Source organism: Ovis aries, chromosome 25 (assembly GCF_016772045.2).
Source record: "Ovis aries strain OAR_USU_Benz2616 breed Rambouillet chromosome 25, ARS-UI_Ramb_v3.0, whole genome shotgun sequence".
In the NCBI taxonomy this organism is placed as follows: Eukaryota; Metazoa; Chordata; class Mammalia; order Artiodactyla; family Bovidae; genus Ovis; species Ovis aries.
Genome location: NC_056078.1, coordinates 18,606,511 through 18,627,852, shown reverse-complemented (window position 1 = coordinate 18,627,852; position 21,342 = coordinate 18,606,511). Strand labels below are relative to the sequence as shown.

At 37.5% G+C, this 21,342-nt stretch overlaps 1 protein-coding gene across 4 annotated transcripts in view; it reads left to right on the top strand.

Annotated features, from left to right (window-relative positions):
- Positions 1-21,342, top strand: part of JMJD1C (jumonji domain containing 1C) — a 321,244-nt gene that overhangs the window by 260,160 nt on the left and 39,742 nt on the right. For 2 of the 4 annotated variants that reach the window (XM_027962302.3, XM_012105133.5), the window contains exons 4-10: positions 8,683-8,788; positions 11,059-11,183; positions 12,483-12,626; positions 12,720-12,906; positions 13,017-14,698; positions 17,442-17,614; positions 17,872-20,069. In XM_027962302.3, the coding sequence (XP_027818103.2) occupies positions 8,782-8,788; positions 11,059-11,183; positions 12,483-12,626; positions 12,720-12,906; positions 13,017-14,698; positions 17,442-17,614; positions 17,872-20,069 (4,516 nt within the window). In that variant the 5' untranslated portion in view covers positions 8,683-8,781. The remainder of the gene's footprint in view (positions 1-8,682; positions 8,789-11,058; positions 11,184-12,482; positions 12,627-12,719; positions 12,907-13,016; positions 14,699-17,441; positions 17,615-17,871; positions 20,070-21,342) is intronic. The other 2 variants (XM_060406499.1, XM_042241158.2) reach the window with 2 other exon arrangements.

Sequence of the window (21,342 nt, the reverse complement as noted above, 5' to 3'; positions counted from 1 at the left end):
AAACATGTTGGTCATTTCTCCCAGTAGTATTTGGAGACAGTTTTGTGACAGTGTGGTGATGTGTTTTCTTCCTCTTAACCCTAATTGCTTTCTTTTCAGAGTTGTCACATGGTCAGCCCTTGGAGGAAGTAGAGAAGCAAAGAAATTAAGATATATTTGTCTCCTGTTTGGATCTTCCTCTCCTCTGTTTTTTGCTTGTTTGTTTGTTTGTTTTGAATGAGTATCTGTGTTCCTTCAGTTCAGTTCAGTTCAGTCGCTCAGTCGTGTCCGACTCTTTGTGACCCCAGGAATCGCAGCACGCCAGGCCTCCCTGTCCATCACCATCTCCTGGAGTTCACTCAGACTCACATCCATCGAGTCCATGATGCCATCCAGCCATCTCATCCTTGGTCGTCCCCTTCTCCTCCTGCCCCCAATCCCTCCCAGCATCAGAGTCTTTTCCAATGAGTCAACTCTTCGCATGAGGTGGCCAAAGTACTGAAGCTTCAGCTTTAGCATCATTCCTTCCAAAGAAATGGCAAGGGTTGATCTCCTTCAGAATAGACTGGTTGGATCTCCTTGCAGTCCAAGGGACTCTCAAGAGTCTTCTCCAACACCACCGTTCAAAAACATCAATTCTTCGGCACTCAGCCTTCTTCACAGTCCAACTCTCACATCCATACATGACCACAGGAAAAACCATAGCCTTGACTAGATGGACCTTAGTCGGCAAAGTAATGTCTCTGCTTTTGAGTATACTGTCTAGATTGGTTATAACTTTTCTTCCAAGGAGTAAGCATCATTTAATTTCATGGCTGCAGTCACCATCTGCAATGATTTTGGAGCCCAAATAAATAAAGTCTGACACTGTTTCCACTGTTTCCCCATCTATTTCCCATGAAGTGATGGGACCGGATGCCTTAGGAGACAGGATAAATGAGATTATATTAAATTATCTTAAGGAGAAAACACTCATTTTTCAGTCTTAAGATATATGAACCATAGGATAAATTTTGGAAAATTTCTTCTTTTCAATACATGTTCCTGTTTTTATCCTACTCTGGAGTCCAGAGAAGTGCATAGTACTGACCTCTATATATAATTCTTATCGACCCAAAGGATTGAATCTTATCTTTCAAAATGGATAACTTTGCTACACTGAAATCAAGTAAGGATTATATTCAAAGAGTGCAGGAATGTACCTAGGAAATTGTTTTACTTGTGAAAGACTTAAAAAATGACTTATCTTGAAATATTCTTTCCTTAATAACGAAAGGATTTTGGTTATTGGTTTGTTTTCCTATGCTTATGAATATGCAGACATTTATGTAAACAGTTTGCAGTCTATTTGCCATTGAACTGCATTGCCTTGATGAGAAGTTTTAAATTTTTGTTTATACTAGTACTTTATGCGGAGAAGGCAATGGCATCCCACTCCAGTACTCTTGCCTGGAAAATCCCATGGATGGAGGCCCGGTGGGCTGCAGACCATGGGGTCGTTAAGAGTCGGGCACGACTGAGCAACTTCACTTTCACTTTCAGGCACTGGAGAAGGAAATGGCAACCCACTCCAGTATTCTTGCCTGGAGAATCCCAGGGACAGGGCAGCCTGGTAGGCTGCCGTCTCTGGGGTCGCACAGAGTTGGACACGACTGAAGCGACTTAGCAGCAGCAGTACTTTATTTAAATAAAGTGTTCTTTTAAATCCTGGTTAGGCATAGTGACCGCAGGTGAAATCAAACCTCCTTCCTGTTTTTTTATAAGGCCTTTCACATTTTTAAATAGTTGGAAAAATACTGAAAAGAATGTCATGACACTGATCAATCTGTGAAATTCTAATTTCATATGATGCCAGTAAGTAAACCTTATTGAAATGCAGCCATGCCCATTCAGTTATATATTGTTTATGGTATTGTTTGGCTGCTTTGGCCCTATAGTAGCAGAGTTGAGTCGTTGAGACAGGGACGGTATAATCTGCAAAGCCTAATATTTACTCTTGGCCCTTAAGGGGAAAAGTTTGCCTACTCTTGGTTTAGATCAGGAAAATATTTGGAAGCCCTCAGTGGTAGCTGCATTTAATAAAATTGCAGATGGTTAGACAGTTGTGCTTTTTGAAGACCTCTGTAGTAACTCTCAGACTTAATAGGTTTCCAGTTTCAGTAGAGGCTTATTAACAAATTGGGTTCTTCTATAAGTTATACAGGAACTGGCAATAATAGGAGTTGATGTCACTCTTGACCTATATGAACCTATCATTCATGTTATTCACTGTTGGCTAGCAACCTTAGGGATCTTAGGACAAGCATTTGTAGTTTTGCTGAAGCATGAATTTAAATTATGACTGTGGCAAATGATGTTGCAAAGCATGTTCAATCACCCAATCTGACATTCAAGATACAGTTTCTTTTATGATTACTCTTATAAAATATAATCAAGTATGATTTTTATAGGGGAATTTATGTAATATAATTGGATTTAAGATGTCATCACAAAGGTCAGGGACTTTATTGCAAGAGGAAAAAAATTTCTGTTACTAAGGCACACTCAGTATAAGTTTGAAAGCAGGCCTTAGGTCATTCTCCATTGAAAATTGTCCAAAGGGAGAGAAGTTGCTCCAGTTTTATATTTCTTAGTCTTCAATTTGTAGATATGGTGTATCACAGTGACTGATTTGCAGATATTGAAAAATCCTTGCATCCCTGGGATGAATCCCACTAGAGATCAATGGTGTATGGGCTTTTTAATGTAGTGTTGAATACAATTTGCCAGTATTTTGTTGAGGATTTTTGCATCTATGTTCATCAGTGATATTGGCCTGTAGTTTTCTTTTTTGTGTGTTATCTTTCTCTGGTTTTGGTATCAGGGCAATGGGAGCTTCTTAAAATGAGGAAGTTTTCCTTCCTCTGCAATTTTTTGGAACAGTTTCAGAAGGATAGGTTTTAACTCTTTTCTAAATGTTTGATAAAAATTTGCCACTGAAGCTATCAGGTCCTGAACTCTTGTTTGTTGGGAGATTTTTAATCACAGTTTCAATTTCAGTGCTTGTGATTGGCGTATTTATATTTTCTGTTTCTTCCTGATTCAATCTTGGGAGACTATACCTTTCTAAGAATTTGTCCCTGTATTTCTTGTATCCTAAAATGAAAATCATCAGTTAAGACTTTAGAGCAAATCTCTTAAAATTGTTAAGCCAGTCAGCTCAGTCATCTTGATAGAAACTAACAGCTGGTATACTGTTACCTATTTCATGCCTCTGCTGGCTCTTTGGTCAGTATTTAAATCTAGAGGATGTGTAACATAAAGAAAATATTGGTTGAAATAGTAAGGAGCACTGTTATGGTATGACAAACCGTTTCTTTATTACCTTAGAAAATGTGTTATATACACTTTGAGCACTGTCATGTTATTGCTGTTTTTTAAACCTAGCCAGGCATATATGAATATTTTAGTGCTATGATCTTACTTTCACATTAGTAAAATTTTTATTGTTTCCCTTTGAACTGGAATGAAGTACAGAATTGCGCAAAAATTAGGTTGATGCAGTAGTCTTACTGTCAGAGTAGAGATTCCAGCCTGATTTTAGCTGTTATATTTTGAGGAATGACGCTTTTTAATTTCATCATATTCTTCTGTATTCATGAGGAATACATCTGTGTTTCGATCATCTCATTGTAATTCAGGGTAATGTTTACCTAAAAATACAGCATTTGAGAATTTGTAGATCATGATTACGTCACATTGCCAAAGTGATTGTCTTCTCCTTCTTTTATCCTTTCTTATTATAAGATGTCATGAATTTAACATCCTAAGTCTTTTCTGTTTGATGAGTGTTAGACTGTTTCTATATGCAGAAATTCACATGGCCAATATAAGGTTGTATAGAAAGATAACTTCCACCTAATGTTGAATTCTTTGTTTTTAACCCATTCTGACTTAAGATATTCTTTCACCTCTTCCGTATAATGAAAGAAATGTGTCAGGTTTTGAATGGCAGTGACAGTAAATAGTCTTATTTATGCCTTTTTGTTATACTAGTTCATGAGAAAACAAAATAAGTGAAGAGGCTGCGGTTTAGAGTCACAGAACTGGATTCAAGTGCTAGCTCTCTCCATCACATCCTGACTATAACCATGGACCTCTCTGTGTGTAACATGTAAAGGGATATAATAATCTCAGCTCTATAAAAATTCATAGGTTTGGAAAGCATCCATAGTATCTGCCATAGTAAATGCACAGTCTTGTTAGCTATTTTTTTTAATTATTTACATTAAGGTGTCACTAATACTCAATTAAAGCTAACTTCTGTCTTTTCAAAAGGAGGAAAGTAACAGCACACAAGTGAGCAATAAATAAATAGTCCAGAACTTCGCTTAAGGCATTGTTTAGAACTTTCCCATTTTTTCTATATGAATTTCTAGTACAACAGATCTTGCTGTACTGATCTTTTTTCCCATTAGTCATTTGCTGGAGGTTGTAACTTGTATAATTAATACATTGGATGGAGTTTATGAAGAAGATTCACAGAGAGTGCTATTCCTTCACTATCTGGGGAGAGGAGATTAATGAATGCATGTTATTTTAGTTATATAATATGAAATTGTTGGGGGGGTAATTGCAGTTAATGAAAAGCTCAAGGCACAGCTGAATTTGTTAGTTGCATTCTGTCAAAGATGGTGAATATTAGTAATCTATGATTGTGATGCCCTTCTCTCTGAGTCTGCATTATAGCCTTGTATCTCATTTTTTCTTTTTATACTCTCGCAACATTAGGTCAATAAATGGGGGGAGAAACTTCATTTGGCAACCTGCTAAAACGCTTACAAGATTTGATCTTTTATTCTTTTGTGAGCCTCTGGTAATGATGACTACAGTTCTACAGAAATGCCTCTTCTTGGGGTGGGGGAAGATTTCAGTTTCTCACTCTTAGCATTAAGACTGACTGCCTCCCATTGTCATTATTTACTGAGCATTTACAGTGTACTAAGCACAGTAGACAGCAGAGAGAAAACACTGTCCCTGCTCTGAAGGAGCTTACATTCAGTTCAATTCAGTCACTCAGTCGTGTCCAAGTCTTTGCCCCGTCGACTGCCTCACGCCAGGCTTCCCTGTCCATCACCAACTCCTGGAGCTTGCTCAGACTCCTGTAGAGTCGGTGATGCCATCCAACCATCTCATCCTCTGTCTCTGTTGTCCCCTTCTCCTGCCTTCAGTCTTTCCCAGCGCATGGTGTTTTCCAGTGAGTCAGTTCTTCACATCAGGTGGCGAGCTTTGGGTATAATTTAGCCCCATCATTATTTAAAGAGAGGAAAGGAAAGGATTTTAAAGGCAAAGACAATGACATACCATTCAGGATAGGTAGGGTCCATAGGGAGCTAAACATAATCTCATCAGCTCCAGAGCTGCTGCAGGGAATAGGAGAAGGGAAATTGTCTGTGGGATGCAAGTGAAGGAAGCAGGGTGTCCTTAGGCATTGAATGGAGTCAGAAAGATCATGTGGCCTTTTCCCCAGATACATTCCCATCAAATGGGAATGGTTGGTGACAAGACAGAAGGTGAAAAAAAAGTTAATCATGTGCATCTGAGGATCAAAACTGAAACCAGGCTATAAGAATTTTAAGAACAATGAAAATGCCTCTAACTTAAAAAGCACTATATGTAGAGAAAGATTCCAGCAACAATATGACTGTCATAGTCAGGCGTTGTATTGGGATAATTTTCTTGGGTTTTAATTAATTTCATGATTAACTCATAAATATGTAAATGGCATGTCAGTACCATGGTTAAGTTAGAATTGAACGAGTTAAGACTAGTTTCTGAAAATTTTTAAAATTATAAAAACTAACTCATTAATATGAAAAGAGGTATTTAGTAACCCTGCTTTAAACGGTGAGGAAATTGATACATAGAAATTTGAACTTATATAAGGTTATTTGAGTACGTAGACTGATACTGATACTGCTGCTGCTGCTGCTGCTAAGTCGCTTCAGTCGTGTCCGACCCTGCGTGACCCCATAGACGGCAGCCCACCAGGCTCCCCCGTCCCTGGGATTCTCCAGGCAAGAGTACTGGAGTGGGTTGCCATTGCCTTCTCCAGACTGATACTATCAACTTTTAATAGTATACTTTTTTCCCCTAGAATTGAATGGGTTATTGAGATGATAACTGCTGTCTAATGATTTTGGAAACGTAGCTTGTTTTTTCAGTCTGTTGAATTAAAAAAGGTTTAGTCACTGAGTTGTGACCGACATTTTTGCAACCCCATGGACTGTAGCCCACCAGGCTCTTCTGTCCAAGGGATTTTCCAGGCAAGAATACTGCAGTGAGTTGCCATTTCCTTCTCCAGGGCATCCAGCCTGAGTCTTCTTCATTGTCAGATGGATTCTTTACAGCTGAGCCACTAGGGAAGCCTAACCTGTTGAATAAATAAAACATAAATATTGAGCAAAACTTACATGTCAATAGTTTCAATTATAAAAATTTCTGTATAGGAAACTGACTTTATAAATCCTACCTATACTTGTCTACAAAGTATTGGCAGTGCTGCTTTAATAGCAGTTTATACTATTACCCTCCCCAAAATATAAAGGCTTGGCAGCAGTACCCTAAAAGTAAATTTCATGTAAGTCAGCTGTGATACCCTTGTAATTGTGTGAATTTTCTATGTACTCATCGTCTTCATGCCAGTTAAATGTCTAGAATAGGAGTAAGAAGAACGATTATGATAAAGATAGGCGTTGAAACTAGAGAAGACTCAAGCTGTGGAAACAAAACTGTAACTCAAACGTTTGAAGGATCATCATGTAGGAAAATGATTAGGCTTGTGTTTGACTCCAGGGAGTTAAGTTTGGATCTGTGTATGGAAGATAAAGTGAGAAATAACCTGGTATCTATTGGAACTGTCTGGAAGTGGTAATTGTTTTTCTTGGGAAACAGAAAGTTTCCTGTGTTTTGTCTGTCATGGACTTCACTGTCACCTCCTGTCCATTAAGATGGTTAGAGTCTAAACTCCCCATGATAGTTTCTGCTACTCAAGTAATGAGATTCACTCAATGTGCAGTGTATTATTAAAGTGGAATGGAGAAAAGGGAGTGTGTTAGGAAGTTTCTTTACAAAAAGGAAGACAGGTCATGGGCTGGGTTTCCCCCATCGCCCCCGTGACAGATTTTACCTACTTTTTTGTGTAACATCTTTCTACTCCAGTATTTGCGTCTGCTGTGAAGCAGCACTTTCGTATATTTTCCCAGGAGAGCAGAGGTGATAAGTGTAAAAGTCTTATAGTTTTGTTTGTTGGTGTTCACTTGCTGCTAAGTCGCTTCAGTCGTGTCCGACTCTGTGCGACCCCAGAGATGGCAGCCCACCAGGCTCCTCCATCCCTGGGATTCTCCAGGCAAGAACACTGGAGTGGGTTGCCATTGCCTTCTCCAATTCGTGAAAGTGAAAAGTGAAAGTGAAGTCGCTCAGTCGTGTCTGACTCTTTGCGACCCCACGGACTGCAGCCTACCAGGCTCCTCCACCCATGGGATTTTCTAGGCAAGAGTACTGGAGTGGGGTGCCATTGGTGTTCACTAGGTATAAACAAAATATCAGTCTTTACCACAATATTATTCGAGAAATGCAGAGTGGTCCCTTAAAGCAGTGATAAGTGAGAAGAAAAGTGCTTTACTTGGATAAACTTTAAAGCATGAAGTATGACCTGCATGATTAGGGATTCTTTGTACTTTTCAGCCCTTTTTGGCTTTTCCAAATTGCCAGATTATTTTTATTCACCAGGTAGAATTTTCTTCTTGAAGCACCTCTCTGGTCACTGGTCTCCTCGATCTGCTGGTCCACCTTGGAAAGGGCCGCTCTGGTTTCCGCAATCTGCTGGTCCACCTTGGAAAGGGCCGCCAGAGTGACAGTGCTGCTCTGCTGTTCTTCCCAGCTCTCCTCTAGGGCCCCTGCTGCTGACCTCACATGCAGGAGCAGCAGAGGTGCTTTGAGAGAGAACAGGATGTCAGAGTCCATCGGGGGACCAGCAGATTGTGGGAAACCATGTGACTGTGTGATTCGCATTTCCAAGGAGAGAGCTGGTCGTTTCTGGGTCTAGATACACCCTGTTTTGAGGATAATATCATCAGTAACGTAATTTAAATGGCCTGGATGCTTTGACACTGGCTTGAAAAAATAAAACTTTTATCAGTGCAGTTACTGGTCAGATGAGTTTGAGTAGAACTGAATTTGATGGTGTTTAAATCAAGACGGTGACTTGTCTTGTCAAATAATGACTTGTTTAAAACTAATGTTTTAGGTATAGTGGGGAGAGGACAACTCATCTATGTTTGTATGTATTGCTTCCCAAAATACTCAACTTGATTTGTTTGCTACCAACCTTAGATGACTGGAAGCTATTTGGTTTGTATATTGCTTCTAACAGTGAAACCCTTAAAAAGGTGATTTATATAAGGCTGACAGTAGAGAACACATTAGTAAATTTCAAATTTTGCCTTAAGACATTCTTGTCAAAGATCAAATCTTACCATGGATTTATGTATTAGGCTCTGTTGTTATGTTATTGCTAATGAACTATAACTTACGAATTTTCATTTTTGCATACATTTAGATAAAGGAATTTTCTTCAGCCCTTAGAACACATAGGAGGGAAGGTTGGTAACATTAATGTTAGGACAGCGTAACATGGACCTTTCTCTTAATCTATAATTCTAGGACGACATAGACAGCCTAAACCCAGTTCTCAGGGACAACCCGCAACTTCAGGAAGAAGTGAAAGTCTGGGTAAAGGAACAAAAGGTTCAGGAGATTTTTATGCAAGGTAACTGTTTTGAGTTATGCATTAATTTTTTTGTTTTTTGAACTGGGCAATTTCTCATTTGCTTTTGGTTGTTTAGTTATATGCAATATAAATAGAAGACCCAGTCTAATATTTTCAATTATATACAGGCCACAGAAAATAATAGCAAAATCAGAGTAATTTCAGTAGGAAGTTGATAACTTCGCTAGTTTACAATTTGAGCTAAATGCCTGGAATAAAATTATGACCACACAGGTGTTTTGTTGATATGAAAATTTCCATATTACAGAACACTCTAGGTGTGTCCTTCCTGGAGAAGGAAGCATTGTTTTCTGTGGAGGATTGCCCAGAGCCACAGTTAATTTCCTTTGAAGAATGCTGTTGGTATCTGATAAAAATGGCTTATTTCAGTTTGCCTTCCTCAGCAAAGACCACAATACTAGTCTTAGTTTTGTTTCCTTTTTTTTAGTAAGATATAAGCTTGTCTTCAGTTGAGATTTTATGATTCTCAATGATTTCTTTTCCTGTCAGTGAAACCATGTATTGAAAACATAAGCTTTTGTGAAATTGAACTGAAACTGGAAAAATACGACATGCAGTATCAATATTTGGTTGATTGCTTTTAAAAGGTAATCTTGTTAAATTCCCATGTTTATCTCAGCCTCAGCTTCCATGCCATTTAATTTAAGCATTAACAGAGTTGTGGCTTCCTTTCGTTGAATGTATTTTTTGAATAGCAAATCATCTACATATACATTCTTCTTAGGCTAAATATTTTTTAAACTTTTAATATGGAGAATTTGAAACATATACAGAAATAGGCACTTAAAAGTTCACTGAAATATTCTCTCTCAGCCCCAATGACTATAAAATGAAATCTTGATAGATTCTGCCCCATCTATACTGTTATTTGTTTCCATCAATTTTAAGACATTGCTGTGTTCTATTTTTAAACAGACACCATACTATTATTGTGCTGAAAATTAATAGTTCCTCAAATAATGATTACTCAGGTTCAAGTTTCCATTTGTCTCATAAATGTCTTCATTGATTTTTCACAGACTTGATTTTTATTTTATTTATTTTTAATCCGGGACCCAAAAAATGTCCACAAATTGACTGGTTGATATGACCTGTCTCTCTTTTTTTTCTTCCTTTCTTTCTTTGCACTTTATTGAAGACACCAGGTTACTATTTTTTTAAATAACCCTTTTTCCTTGTCATATTCTTAGAGATGAAATGATTAAGGCAATAGTCCATTCCATTCTAAGCAGAATTATTTGAGGCTGACTCCAGATTGTGTTTAGTGGTAGAACAAGACCCTTAAGGTAGTGTCCTGATGGGAGTTGAAAATTGGTGTATTTGGAGTTTTCTGTAAGCTTTTTCAATATTCCATTCAGAAAAACTAATTTGGAGTCTATTTTTTCCATAGTTAGACATTTTAAGGCTATAGTTTGTATAACTGATTATAGGTATGAATATGTTTAATTTACAAGTAATATGGAATACTTTCTACAGATCTGTTAATTTGATATATTTAGACTGTTGCTGGCATAGTTTTTTAAAAACTGGCAAACATTAAACCATTCATTGATGTGCTGAATGTCTTATAGTCTTAATGAGTTATAGTCTTAACTCTAAGAGAAAAGGCATCAACCTAGGAATCAGAAAAATAAATTCAGTCCTAGCTCTTTCACTTAAAAATTTATTTAACTTATCAACCTCACTTTCTTAATGTTTATAAACAGGAAAATACCTCAGAGTTGGAGAAGATTAAATAAGCATTTGTAAATTGTGAAAGCATTTTGCAAATTGTTAATGTATAATACTATCATTAATAAAGTGTACCAGTTTCCCTCCCTTACAATTTTTTTTAAACTTTCAAATATCTGATATCATTTTAGTACCTGTGAATTAAAGACATTTTTATCTCCATTGTGTTGACATATTTAAATATATACAGATATGCATATATCTTTTATTATTTAATCATTGCCTATTTTCTGAAAGATACCTATATATATATACATGTAGATATTGTTGTCTTACAATGTGAATTTAATCCAAAAGTACACCAGGATGGCATTTTACTGTCATACTTATAAATTCAGTGAAGAGTTTCTGCATGTTTTAAGACTTTGGCAGCTTTTCCAAACTGTTGCAGGAATCAAAATTTGTAATTGCTTATGGTAAAAGTTTTAGCAGCTAAAAGGCTCATACATCAAGTTCCACATTACCTTTTCATTTCATCCATGAAGTCGTGTATGATGTGTGGTTTTGTATTTTTTAAGGTCCTTACTCCTTGAATGGATACAGAGTGAGAGTATATAGACAAGACTCTGCCACCCAGTGGTTCACTGGCATAATTACTCATCATGATCTCTTCACTCGCACCATGATCGTTATGAATGATCAGGTAAATAATCCAGATTTGGAAAAGAAACTGTTTACAATTCACATACTCCATTCCCCCCCACCCCCAGTGGATCAACAGATTGATACTATTTTCCATCCCTAGGTTTTTTGCATTCCTATAATCCTAGAAAGTTCTCATCTATATGATGTTACATAGAGTTCACTTGAAGTTACAGCAAGATAGTGACGCCAAATTTATCTCAGCACCGAGAAAATCAGTCCCTAAAATGGAGGCATCAGAGTCTTAATTGTTTAATGTGTTTTTTTTGTTCATCCTTAAGTCAGGTAAAACTTTCTTAAAGTCTTAGCTTTTCTGTCTCTCCAGTAATAAAAGGTACTTCCCAAATGGTTTCTTTTCACAAATGAAAACTTAAATGTACTCTAAAGTTCTTTTTACATTCACTTTCAGAGTAGTTTTACTCCTTTAATTTTTATAGTGAATATGGAGAATGTTAAGGATATGAATTTCATAGGGAGTTTTAAGCAACAGTCTGAAATTAAATTCTTAATTTCAGATCTTTTAAAGCTGTACTGTATTTACCCCCCAGAAAATAGGTATTTGCATCTTCCTGACTGAATGGATTGTGGAGGGTATCTGACTAAATAAGAACTCCCTCTATAAACAATGCAGATGCTTTGGTTAAAATTTTCATCAAAATGCTAAATGTATAATTTATTTCCTTAAAAGCTAACAAACGTTGACCTCACTGAAGCACAAAATTGCCTTTAGTTTTTAAAATAGTTCTTTCTTTAACCTCAAGATTACTATTCATTTATACATTTTTTGTCCTTTTCTGCTTCCCATGCTCTATTTTCTCTTTTGGCCACGCTGCACAGCTTGCAGGATCTAGTTCTCTGACCAGGGATTGAACCCAGGCTGGCAGTAAAAGCATGGAGTCCTATCCATTGGCATGTCAGGGAATTCCCATTATGCTTTACCTTCCTGTTATATTTGACAGCTGTTTTCTGAAAATTATTTTTTATTTTTGAAATATATATTATGACTTGGCAGTATATTCTTGAATACCTCTAATCCTTGTTTTTCAAGGTATACCTGCAGTAGATGTGTTTGCTTTTTAAGTTTTGGTTAGAACATGAAACAGTTACCTTCATAACATTTGGGAGATAATTTTATCTTTAATGATTATAAAGATGATTTATTGTAGTCTGACAGTGTCTTACAAATTAGGTATCTCAAACTGATTTCTAAACATCTTTACTCAGTAAAGAAATTGTACCTATCATTATATTGGCTAGCTGATTGGATTTAATTTTGTTCTTGTTTTGTGTCATGGATTAGGTACTAGAACCACAGAATGTCGATCCTTCTATGGTTCAAATGACCTTTCTAGATGATGTTGTTCACTCTTTGTTAAAAGGTGAAAATATTGGCATTACATCACGGCGAAGGTCTCGTGCCAGTCAAAATAGCAACACTGTTCACGTATGTATGTTGTTAGTGATGGATTATGGTAAAATATTTTCCCTTAAATTACTTAGAATCAGGTAGTAAATAGTCATTATCAATTATTTTTAGGGTCATTATACACGTGCCCAAGCAAATAGTCCCAGACCAGCAATGAACTCCCAAACTGCTGTACCAAAACAGAATTCACACCAGCAACAAAGAAATATTCGTCCAAATAAGAGGAAGGGCTCAGATAGCAGTATACCAGATGAAGAGAAGATGAAGGAGGAAAAGTATGATTATATAGCACGAGGAGGTAGGACCCACCAACTTTTAAAGGCATGGGAACAAATAAAAATTCATTTAAAAATATGCTTTATTTAATATTGATATGAAAGGTAAAACTGTTTTTTTTTAATCTCCTAGAAAATCCTAAAGGTAAAAAACAGGTGATGAACAAAAGAAGGAAAGCTGAGGAGGATGAAAAGAAACTAAATATGAAAAGACTGCGAACCGACAATGTTTCAGACTTTTCTGAGAGTAGTGACTCAGAAAATTCAAATAAGAGAATAATAAATAATTCCTCAGAGCAGAAGCCAGAGAATGAGTTGAAAAATAAAAACACTTCAAAGATAAACGGAGAAGAAGGAAAATCTCAGAATAATGAGAAGGCAGGAGAAGAGACACTAATAGATAGCCAGCATACCTGGGATCAAATACAGGAAGATAAAAAACATGAAGAAACAGAGAAACAGAAGTCTGTTGACTTTCAGCGTCAAGAAAAAATGATTATCCATTCATCAGAACAGGCCACACTTTCTGATCATAATTCTAGTGATTTACTTCTTCAGGAACGTAATACAGAGAAGACACACACAATGGAATTATTACCAAAGGAGAAGTTTGTATCCAGACCGCCCACTCCAAAATGTGTTATTGATATTACAAATGACACTAACACAGAAAAGGTGGCTCAGGAAACCTCAAGTAGTACCTTTGGCCTTCAAACACTTCAGAAAATGGATCCTAATGTTAGTGATTCAAAACATTCAATTGCAAATGCAAAATACTTGGAAACAGGAAACCAAGATTCTGACCAGAACTGGGTCAGTGATGTAGTTAAAGTAGATTTAACCCAATCAAATGTAAGGAATGCTCCTTCAGGAAATGAAAACTTGAGTGTGGAAAAGGAGAAAAATCAGTATGTCTCTTACTTATCTTCTCTAAGTGCTGTTTCTGTCACAGAAGATAAGCTGCATAAGCGAAGCCCACCCCCAGAAACCATAAAATCTAAACTTAATACTTCAGTAGATGCTCACAAGACAAAATCCAACCCCTCACCTGAAGTTGTTAAGCCTAAAGTCAACCATTCCCCTGATTCTGTGAAGTCTAAAGCCACTTACGCAAACAGCCAAGGTGCTGGTGAAAGAAGACCAGCAAATAAGATAGAGCATGAGTTGTCAAGATGCAGTTTCCACCCGGTTCCTACTAGAGGCAGTACATTAGAAACTACAAAAAGCCCTCTAATCATTGATAAAAATGAACATTTTACAGTTTACAGAGATCCTGCACTTATTGGGTCAGATACAGGAGCTAATCACATTTCACCTTTTTTAAGCCAGCATCCTTTTCCTCTTCATTCTTCATCCCATAGAACATGTTTAAATCCAGGTACCCATCATCCTGCCTTAACTCCTGCACCTCACTTACTGGCTGGATCATCCAGTCAAACTCCATTACCTACCATCAACACTCATCCTCTGACTAGTGGTCCACACCATTCTGTTCATCACCCTCATTTACTTCCTGCTGTGTTACCCGGAGTGCCTACTGCCTCCTTACTTGGTGGCCACCCACGACTAGAGACTGCTCATGCCAGCAGCTTGAGCCACTTAGCGTTAGCACACCAGCAACAGCAGCAGTTGTTACAGCACCAGTCACCTCATCTTCTTGGACAAGCCCATCCATCTGCTTCATATAATCAGCTTGGACTTTATCCAATTATTTGGCAATATCCAAATGGAACACATGCATACTCAGGACTTGGTCTGCCTTCTAAGTGGGTTCACCCAGAAAATGCGGTTAATGCTGAACCTTCGTTAAGGAGGGTAAGTTAAGCTGTGGTTTACCATATGTCTCATATTTATTAATCAGCATATACACAGGTGCTTTTTTCAGTATCCCGTTAATTTTTTTTCAGATTTCTTACTACAAAAATGTGCTAGAATTTTATATATATATAATTTTACTCATTTATGGCTGTACTGGGTCTTCGTTGCTGCATGGACTTTTGTGGAGAGCAGGGGCTACTTTGTAGTTGCGGTGTGCGGGCTCCTCATTCCAGTGGCTTCTCTTGTTGTGAAGCACAGGCTCTAAGGGTGCTCAGGCTTCAGTAGTTGTGGCTCCCAGACTCTACAGCACAGGCTCAATAGCTGTGGTGAAAATCAAAGTCACTCAGTCGTGTCCAACTCTGTGCGACCTCATGGACTATACAGTCCATGGAATTCTCCAGGTCAGAATACTGGAGTGGGTAGCCTTTGCTTTCTCCAGAGGATCTTCCCAACCTGGAGATTGAAACCAGGTCTCCCGCATTGCAGGCTGATTCTTTACCAGCTGAGCCACCAGGGAAGCCCAGCAGTTGTGGTGCACGGGCTTAATTGCTCCTTAGCATGTGGGATCTTCCTGGACCAGGGATCAAACCCCTGTCTCCTGCGTTGGCAGGTGAATTCTTTACCACTGAGTCATCAGAGAAACCCATGCTAAAATTTTTTAAACAGTTATTTTTCTAATGATTATGGAAGTTTTGATGCTTAGTAACTTTGGAGCTGAAATCTCAGAAAATCCTGTTTATTTTTTTTAAGCCAATTGAAAGAGGTAAACTTAAGTTGTTTCTAAAATTCCTATAATGAAAAATGAGTGTTTTCACAACTAATTGTGGTATATACCCGTAGTTGTTTTGCTCAGGTAAATTCCTAGAAGTGAAACTTCTGGATTTAAAATTTATATAAAATTATAAGGCTTTTGGTATGTATAACCAAGTAATTCTTAAGAGAAAAATATTTCCCAGCTGATATGTCGCTGATGTATACTACAAGCTATGCCTGTCTAAGCCCCTTGTTCTCTTAAGGCTGCTAACGTTGGAGTTTCCTGATATTTGGGTGTGAAGATGGGGCTGATATTCTCTCTATCTGACAGTATTTCTGAAGATGGTGGTGCCGGGCTCTTATTCCTTCATGGGCTGTGTGGTTTTTGTAACCAAATTAATTTTCATGCTAAGAAATGGTTGTTGAGGGCATTACCAACCCCACTTTAAAAAATGGGAGATTGGGGATCACTGCTAAACTCCAAGAGACAACTTAATCCTTTGTGTGGACCAGGATGCACTTTAAGTATCCTCTAGAATCTTGTAAAACACATTTTAAAAATTTACTTTTATTGTGATAAAAGCCACACATTAAATTTATTTAACCATTTTAAAGTGTGAGGTTTAGTAGTGTTAAGTATATTCCCATTGCTATTCAGCAGATCTCTGGAACTATTTCCTCTTGCAAAACTGAAACTCTGCCCGTGAAACATTAATTCCCTTTCCCCCTAGTTCTTAACACCCACTTTTACTTTCTATTTCTATGATTGTCTGTTTTATATACTTCATATAAAGTGAACTGATACAGTATTTCATGTAGCATAATGTTGTCAAAGTTCATCCTTGTTATAGCATGTAATAAGATTTCCTTTTTAAGCTGTGCAGTATTCTTTTTTATGTATATTTAGGTATATACCAATAACTCTTGTTATCTGTATAACTTCTGATTTCTGGATCTTGTAGAATTGAAACCTTTTATACATATATTTGAATGATCATGTGTGTGTATATACATTTTTTTTTCTTACATGAGGTTTATGGTGTATATTTTTAGTCTAAGAAATTTTATAGCAGCGTATCTTTGGTGTGATATATTGTTTTTACATTCTCATTTTGAGATGTCAAATTTATTCACTTTGTTAAAACCAAAGGATTATATTTTCCCAATATCAGACTCAATACAGTATAACTCAACAAAGCATGTTCTGGAAGAGTTTCAGTGAGTCATAGTATAGAAACAGTCTTGAAGCATGTAATTAGATAGTTGTAAGTCTCAACATAGACATCAGTGTCACCAGATACTCACTACGAGAAAGGCTGCGTGTTAATATTAAAAATGAGTTTTGTTGTACCTCCACACTTCCAAGTTTAATGGCTACAGTGAAATGGAGTATAAATGGGCCTTCCAAATATAATTTTTGTGCCCAGTCTAAATGAATTATGACATTGGAAAAACTACTTTTGACAACAAAAATTGGCAAATAAACCAGGTGAAATCTGGTGAAATGTATTTTAGCAACATGTTTTCTTTTTCTACTAGTAGCAACATGGTCTTTTGGTGTTACAACATTAGGAAATCGTAAAAGCTAGGTTCTCTGTACGTCATTTGTAAGGTAAAGGCACTGGCTTCAAGATCTGTAGTCTGTAAATAACAACACATTTCTGGAAATAATTTTTTTTGCCGGCACCTCCTGGCATGTGAGACATTAGTTTCCCAACCAAGGGTCAAACCCATCCCCCCTGCAGTGGAAGCACAGATAACCATTGGACCACCAGGGAATCCCCTGGACAAAACTGTTTTAATGCTGATTAGCTTTCTTCATCATATGAAAAAATCCATATAACTATGGTAGTTGTCTCAATACTTCTCATAAAATATATTTACTGAAAGTCACATACTTCATAAATACACTGTAAAGTCCTACTGTGGTACTGTATTTAGCTTTTTCTAGTAACTGAAGGATTTTTTTTTTTTTTTTTTTTTATAGAATTCTCCCAGTCCTTGGTTACATCAACCTACCCCTGTGACCTCAGCAGATGGTATTGGATTACTTAGTCACATTCCTGTCAGACCTTCCAGTGCAGAACCTCATCGGCCTCTTAAAATCACAGCACATTCCAGTCCACCATTGACAAAATGTTTAGTAGATCACCATAAAGAGTAAGTTCACCAATGCTTAAAACATATCTTTTATAGTTTTTCTTAATTGTTTATAAACAGGTATTTTTAACAAATGTCTTAAAACTAGGCTTAATAATTATCATTATTCTGGTTTTATATCCCTTCTAATTTTCTTAATATTATAGCACTTGCAAAGTCATGTTTCACTCTTATTATACAATAGTATTGCATAGAAGCTATACTTGCATCATACAAGAAAAAGTGTTTACAGAAACCTTCGTGTATTTTCTTTACAGAGAATTGGAGAGGAAAGCTTTCATTGAACCATTGCGTTCTGTTGCATCCACATCAGCCAAAACTGACCTGGATCTAAATAGGTCACAGACTGGAAAAGATGGTCACTTGCATAGGCATTTTGTGGATCCTGTATTGAATCAATTACAGAGACCACCCCAGGAAACTGGAGAGAGATTAAACAAATATAAGGAGGAGCACCGTCGAATTCTTCAAGAAAGTATTGATGTTGCTCCCTTTACGACTAAAATCAAGGGTCTTGAGTGTGATAGAGATAACTATTCCAGGGTAGCATCGTCATCTTCTAGCCCTAAGAGCCATCTCATCAAACAAGACAAGGATATAGAATCAGATCTTTATAAAATGAAGCACTCAGTGCCTCACAGTTTGCCTCAAAGTAACTATTTCACTACATTGTCTAATAGTGTAGTCAATGAGCCACCAAGGTCATACCCATCCAAAGAGATTTCAAATATTTACACTGAAAAACAGAGTAATACGCTTGCAACAGCAGCTAATCCTCAAACTCTGACTTCGTTTATATCATCTCTTTCAAAGCCTCCACCTTTGATAAAACATCAGCCAGAAAGTGAAGGTTTAGTAGGCAAGGTACCAGAACATCTTTCCCATCAAATTGCTTCTCACTCAGTAACAACTTTCAGAAATGACTGTAGGAGTCCTACTCATTTGACAGTTTCTTCTACAAATACACTCCGGAGTATGCCTGCTTTACATAGAGCACCAGTATTTCACCCGCCAATCCATCATAGCCTGGAAAGAAAGGAAAGCAGCTACAGTAGCCTTTCCCCTCCAACGTTAACTCCAGTGATGCCTGTAAATGCTGGTGGAAAAGTTCAAGAATCACAAAAGCCTCCAACACTGATTCCTGAGCCAAAAGATACTCAGGCAAGTTTTAAGAGTTCTTCTGAACAGAGTTTGACAGAAATGTGGAAATCTAATAATAACCTCAGCAAAGAGAAAGCTGAATGGCATGTAGAGAAAAGCAGCGGAAAGGCACAGGCTGCCACGGCATCTGTCATCGTGCGTCCACCTTCTAGTACGAAGCTTGACAGTGTGCCAGCAGTACAGTTAGCTCCCAGAGATCGAGCTAGTGAGAGATCTTCACTTGGGGCAAATCAAACAGATTGCCTCAAACCAGCAGAAGCTGGAGAGAGTGGAAGAATCATTCTGCCAAGTGTGAATTCAGACAGTGCTCACATAAAATCCGAAAAAAACTCTCAGGCTGTCTCACAGGGCAGTGTTCCCAGTTCAGTCATGTCTGCTGTAAATACAGTGTGTAATACCAAAACGGATACATTCACATCTGCTGCCGCTACCCCCAGTGTTTCCAGCTGGGGTGGTTCAGAAATAATTTACTCATTATCAAATACCATTTTGGCCTCTAAATCCTTAGAATGTACCTCTTCAAAAAGCGTCAGTCATTCAGTGGCTCAAACACAAGAATGCACGGTCAGCATCACAGCTCCAGTTACACCAGCCAGTAGTAAGACAGGAAGTGCTGTTCAGCCCAACTCTGGGTTTTCAGGCACAACTGATTTTATTCATTTAAAGAAGCACAAGGCAGCATTGGCTGCAGCTCAATATAAAAGTAGTAATGTCAGTGAGACTGAGCCTAATGCTGCGAAAAATCAGACATCTTCAGCCTCCCATCTCTTAGATAGCACTGTAGTCTGTAGTACAATAAACAAAGCAGACTCTGTAGGAAATGGGCAAGCGTCCCAGACAAGTCAACCAAACTACCATACTAAACTGAAAAAAGCCTGGCTTACGAGACATTCAGAAGAAGACAGAAATACCAATAAGATGGAAAATTCAGGGAGTTCTGTATCAGAAATTATTAAGCCATGTTCTGTCAATTTAATAGCCTCTACATCTAATGATCTACAAAATAGTGTAGATAGTAAGATCATAGTTGATAAGTATGTAAAAGATGATAAAGTAAATAGAAGAAAAGCCAAACGAACTTATGAATCTGGCTCCGAAAGTGGAGATTCAGACGAAAGTGAAAGCAAATCAGAGCAAAGGACTAAAAGGCAACCTAAGCCAACTTACAAAAAGAAGCAAAATGATCTTCAAAAGAGAAAAGGTGAAATGGAAGAAGATTTAAAACCCAATGGGATTCTCAGCAGGAGTGCCAAAGAGAAGAGTAAATTGAAGTTGCAGAGCAACAATAATAGTGGTAAGTAAATTAATTATTTTTTATCTCAAGTAAAATGGGCTATATGTTCTTGCAATGTTCTCTAAGAATTAGAGAGCTTAAAGGCATCTTCGATTTCATTCATTTGCCCCAGTGTAATGTGCTCACTGACTTCATTTCTACACTTCACAGGTACCCTGTAAGAGGAAATGAGAGAAGGTCTGTTTCTTTTTCAAGAGGCTTGTGGAAAATATGTTTTTACATAGCACTCATGTTGGCAAAAACCCACTGTGTACTTCAGTAGTCGTTCAGAATTTTGACCATCTCTATACACTGAAACTGGCTTTCGAATACACGCATACCTTGTTTTACTGTGCTTTGCAGATACTGCCTTTTTTTTTTTTTTTTTTTTTTTAAATAACAAATAGAAGGTTTGTGGTAACTCTGTGTAAGGAGAGTGTTGGCACCATTTTTCCAACGTTTGCTCACGTCATGTCTGTCTTGTTTTGGTAATTCACACTTTTCCATTGTTATTATACTTGTTTTGGTGATCTGAAAAGGTGGTTACTATTGTAAAAAGATTATAAATCACTGAAGGCTGAGATGATGGTTAGCCTTTTTTTTTAGCAGTAAACTTTTTAAATTAAGGTATGTGTATTTTTTAGACATAATGCTGTCGCACACTCTAGACTTTCTTACAGTGTAAGTGTAACTTTTATATGCACTGGGAGAGAGGAAGAGTTGTGTACTTTTGATGGTGGCCTGAAACTGAACCCACACTATCCCCAAGGTATGACTGTATTAGATATTTGCCTATAACAAGATAATAGTTGAAAAAAGAATTCATTTTCACAGAAACTTCCTTAAAGTCTCACTTGTAGAAGAGAACTACAGAATAGTGTGGATATGGCCCATATCTCACCCTTCTGTCATCTGGAGACAAAATTGAAAACCTAATGAAATTAACTTCTATTTAACTAATAATGTTACTCACTCAAATAGTCCATAGCAGTGGGTAACAGCTGAAGAAAAACAGGGTTTTGTGGTTTTGTGTATTCATTTCTGTATTCAAGAAGAATTTCTATAATTAGTAAAAGTTTCAAAACTTGTTTGTGGCTACAAGGAAGAATACATGATCAGTTCAGTTCAGTCGCTCAGTCGTGTCCGACTCTTTGCGACCCCATGAATCGCAGCACGCCAGGCCTCCCTGTCCATCACCATCTCCCGGAGTTCACTCAGACTCACATCCATCGAGTCAGTGATGCCATCCAGCCATCTCATCCTCAGTTGTCCCCTTCTCCTCCTGCCCCCAATC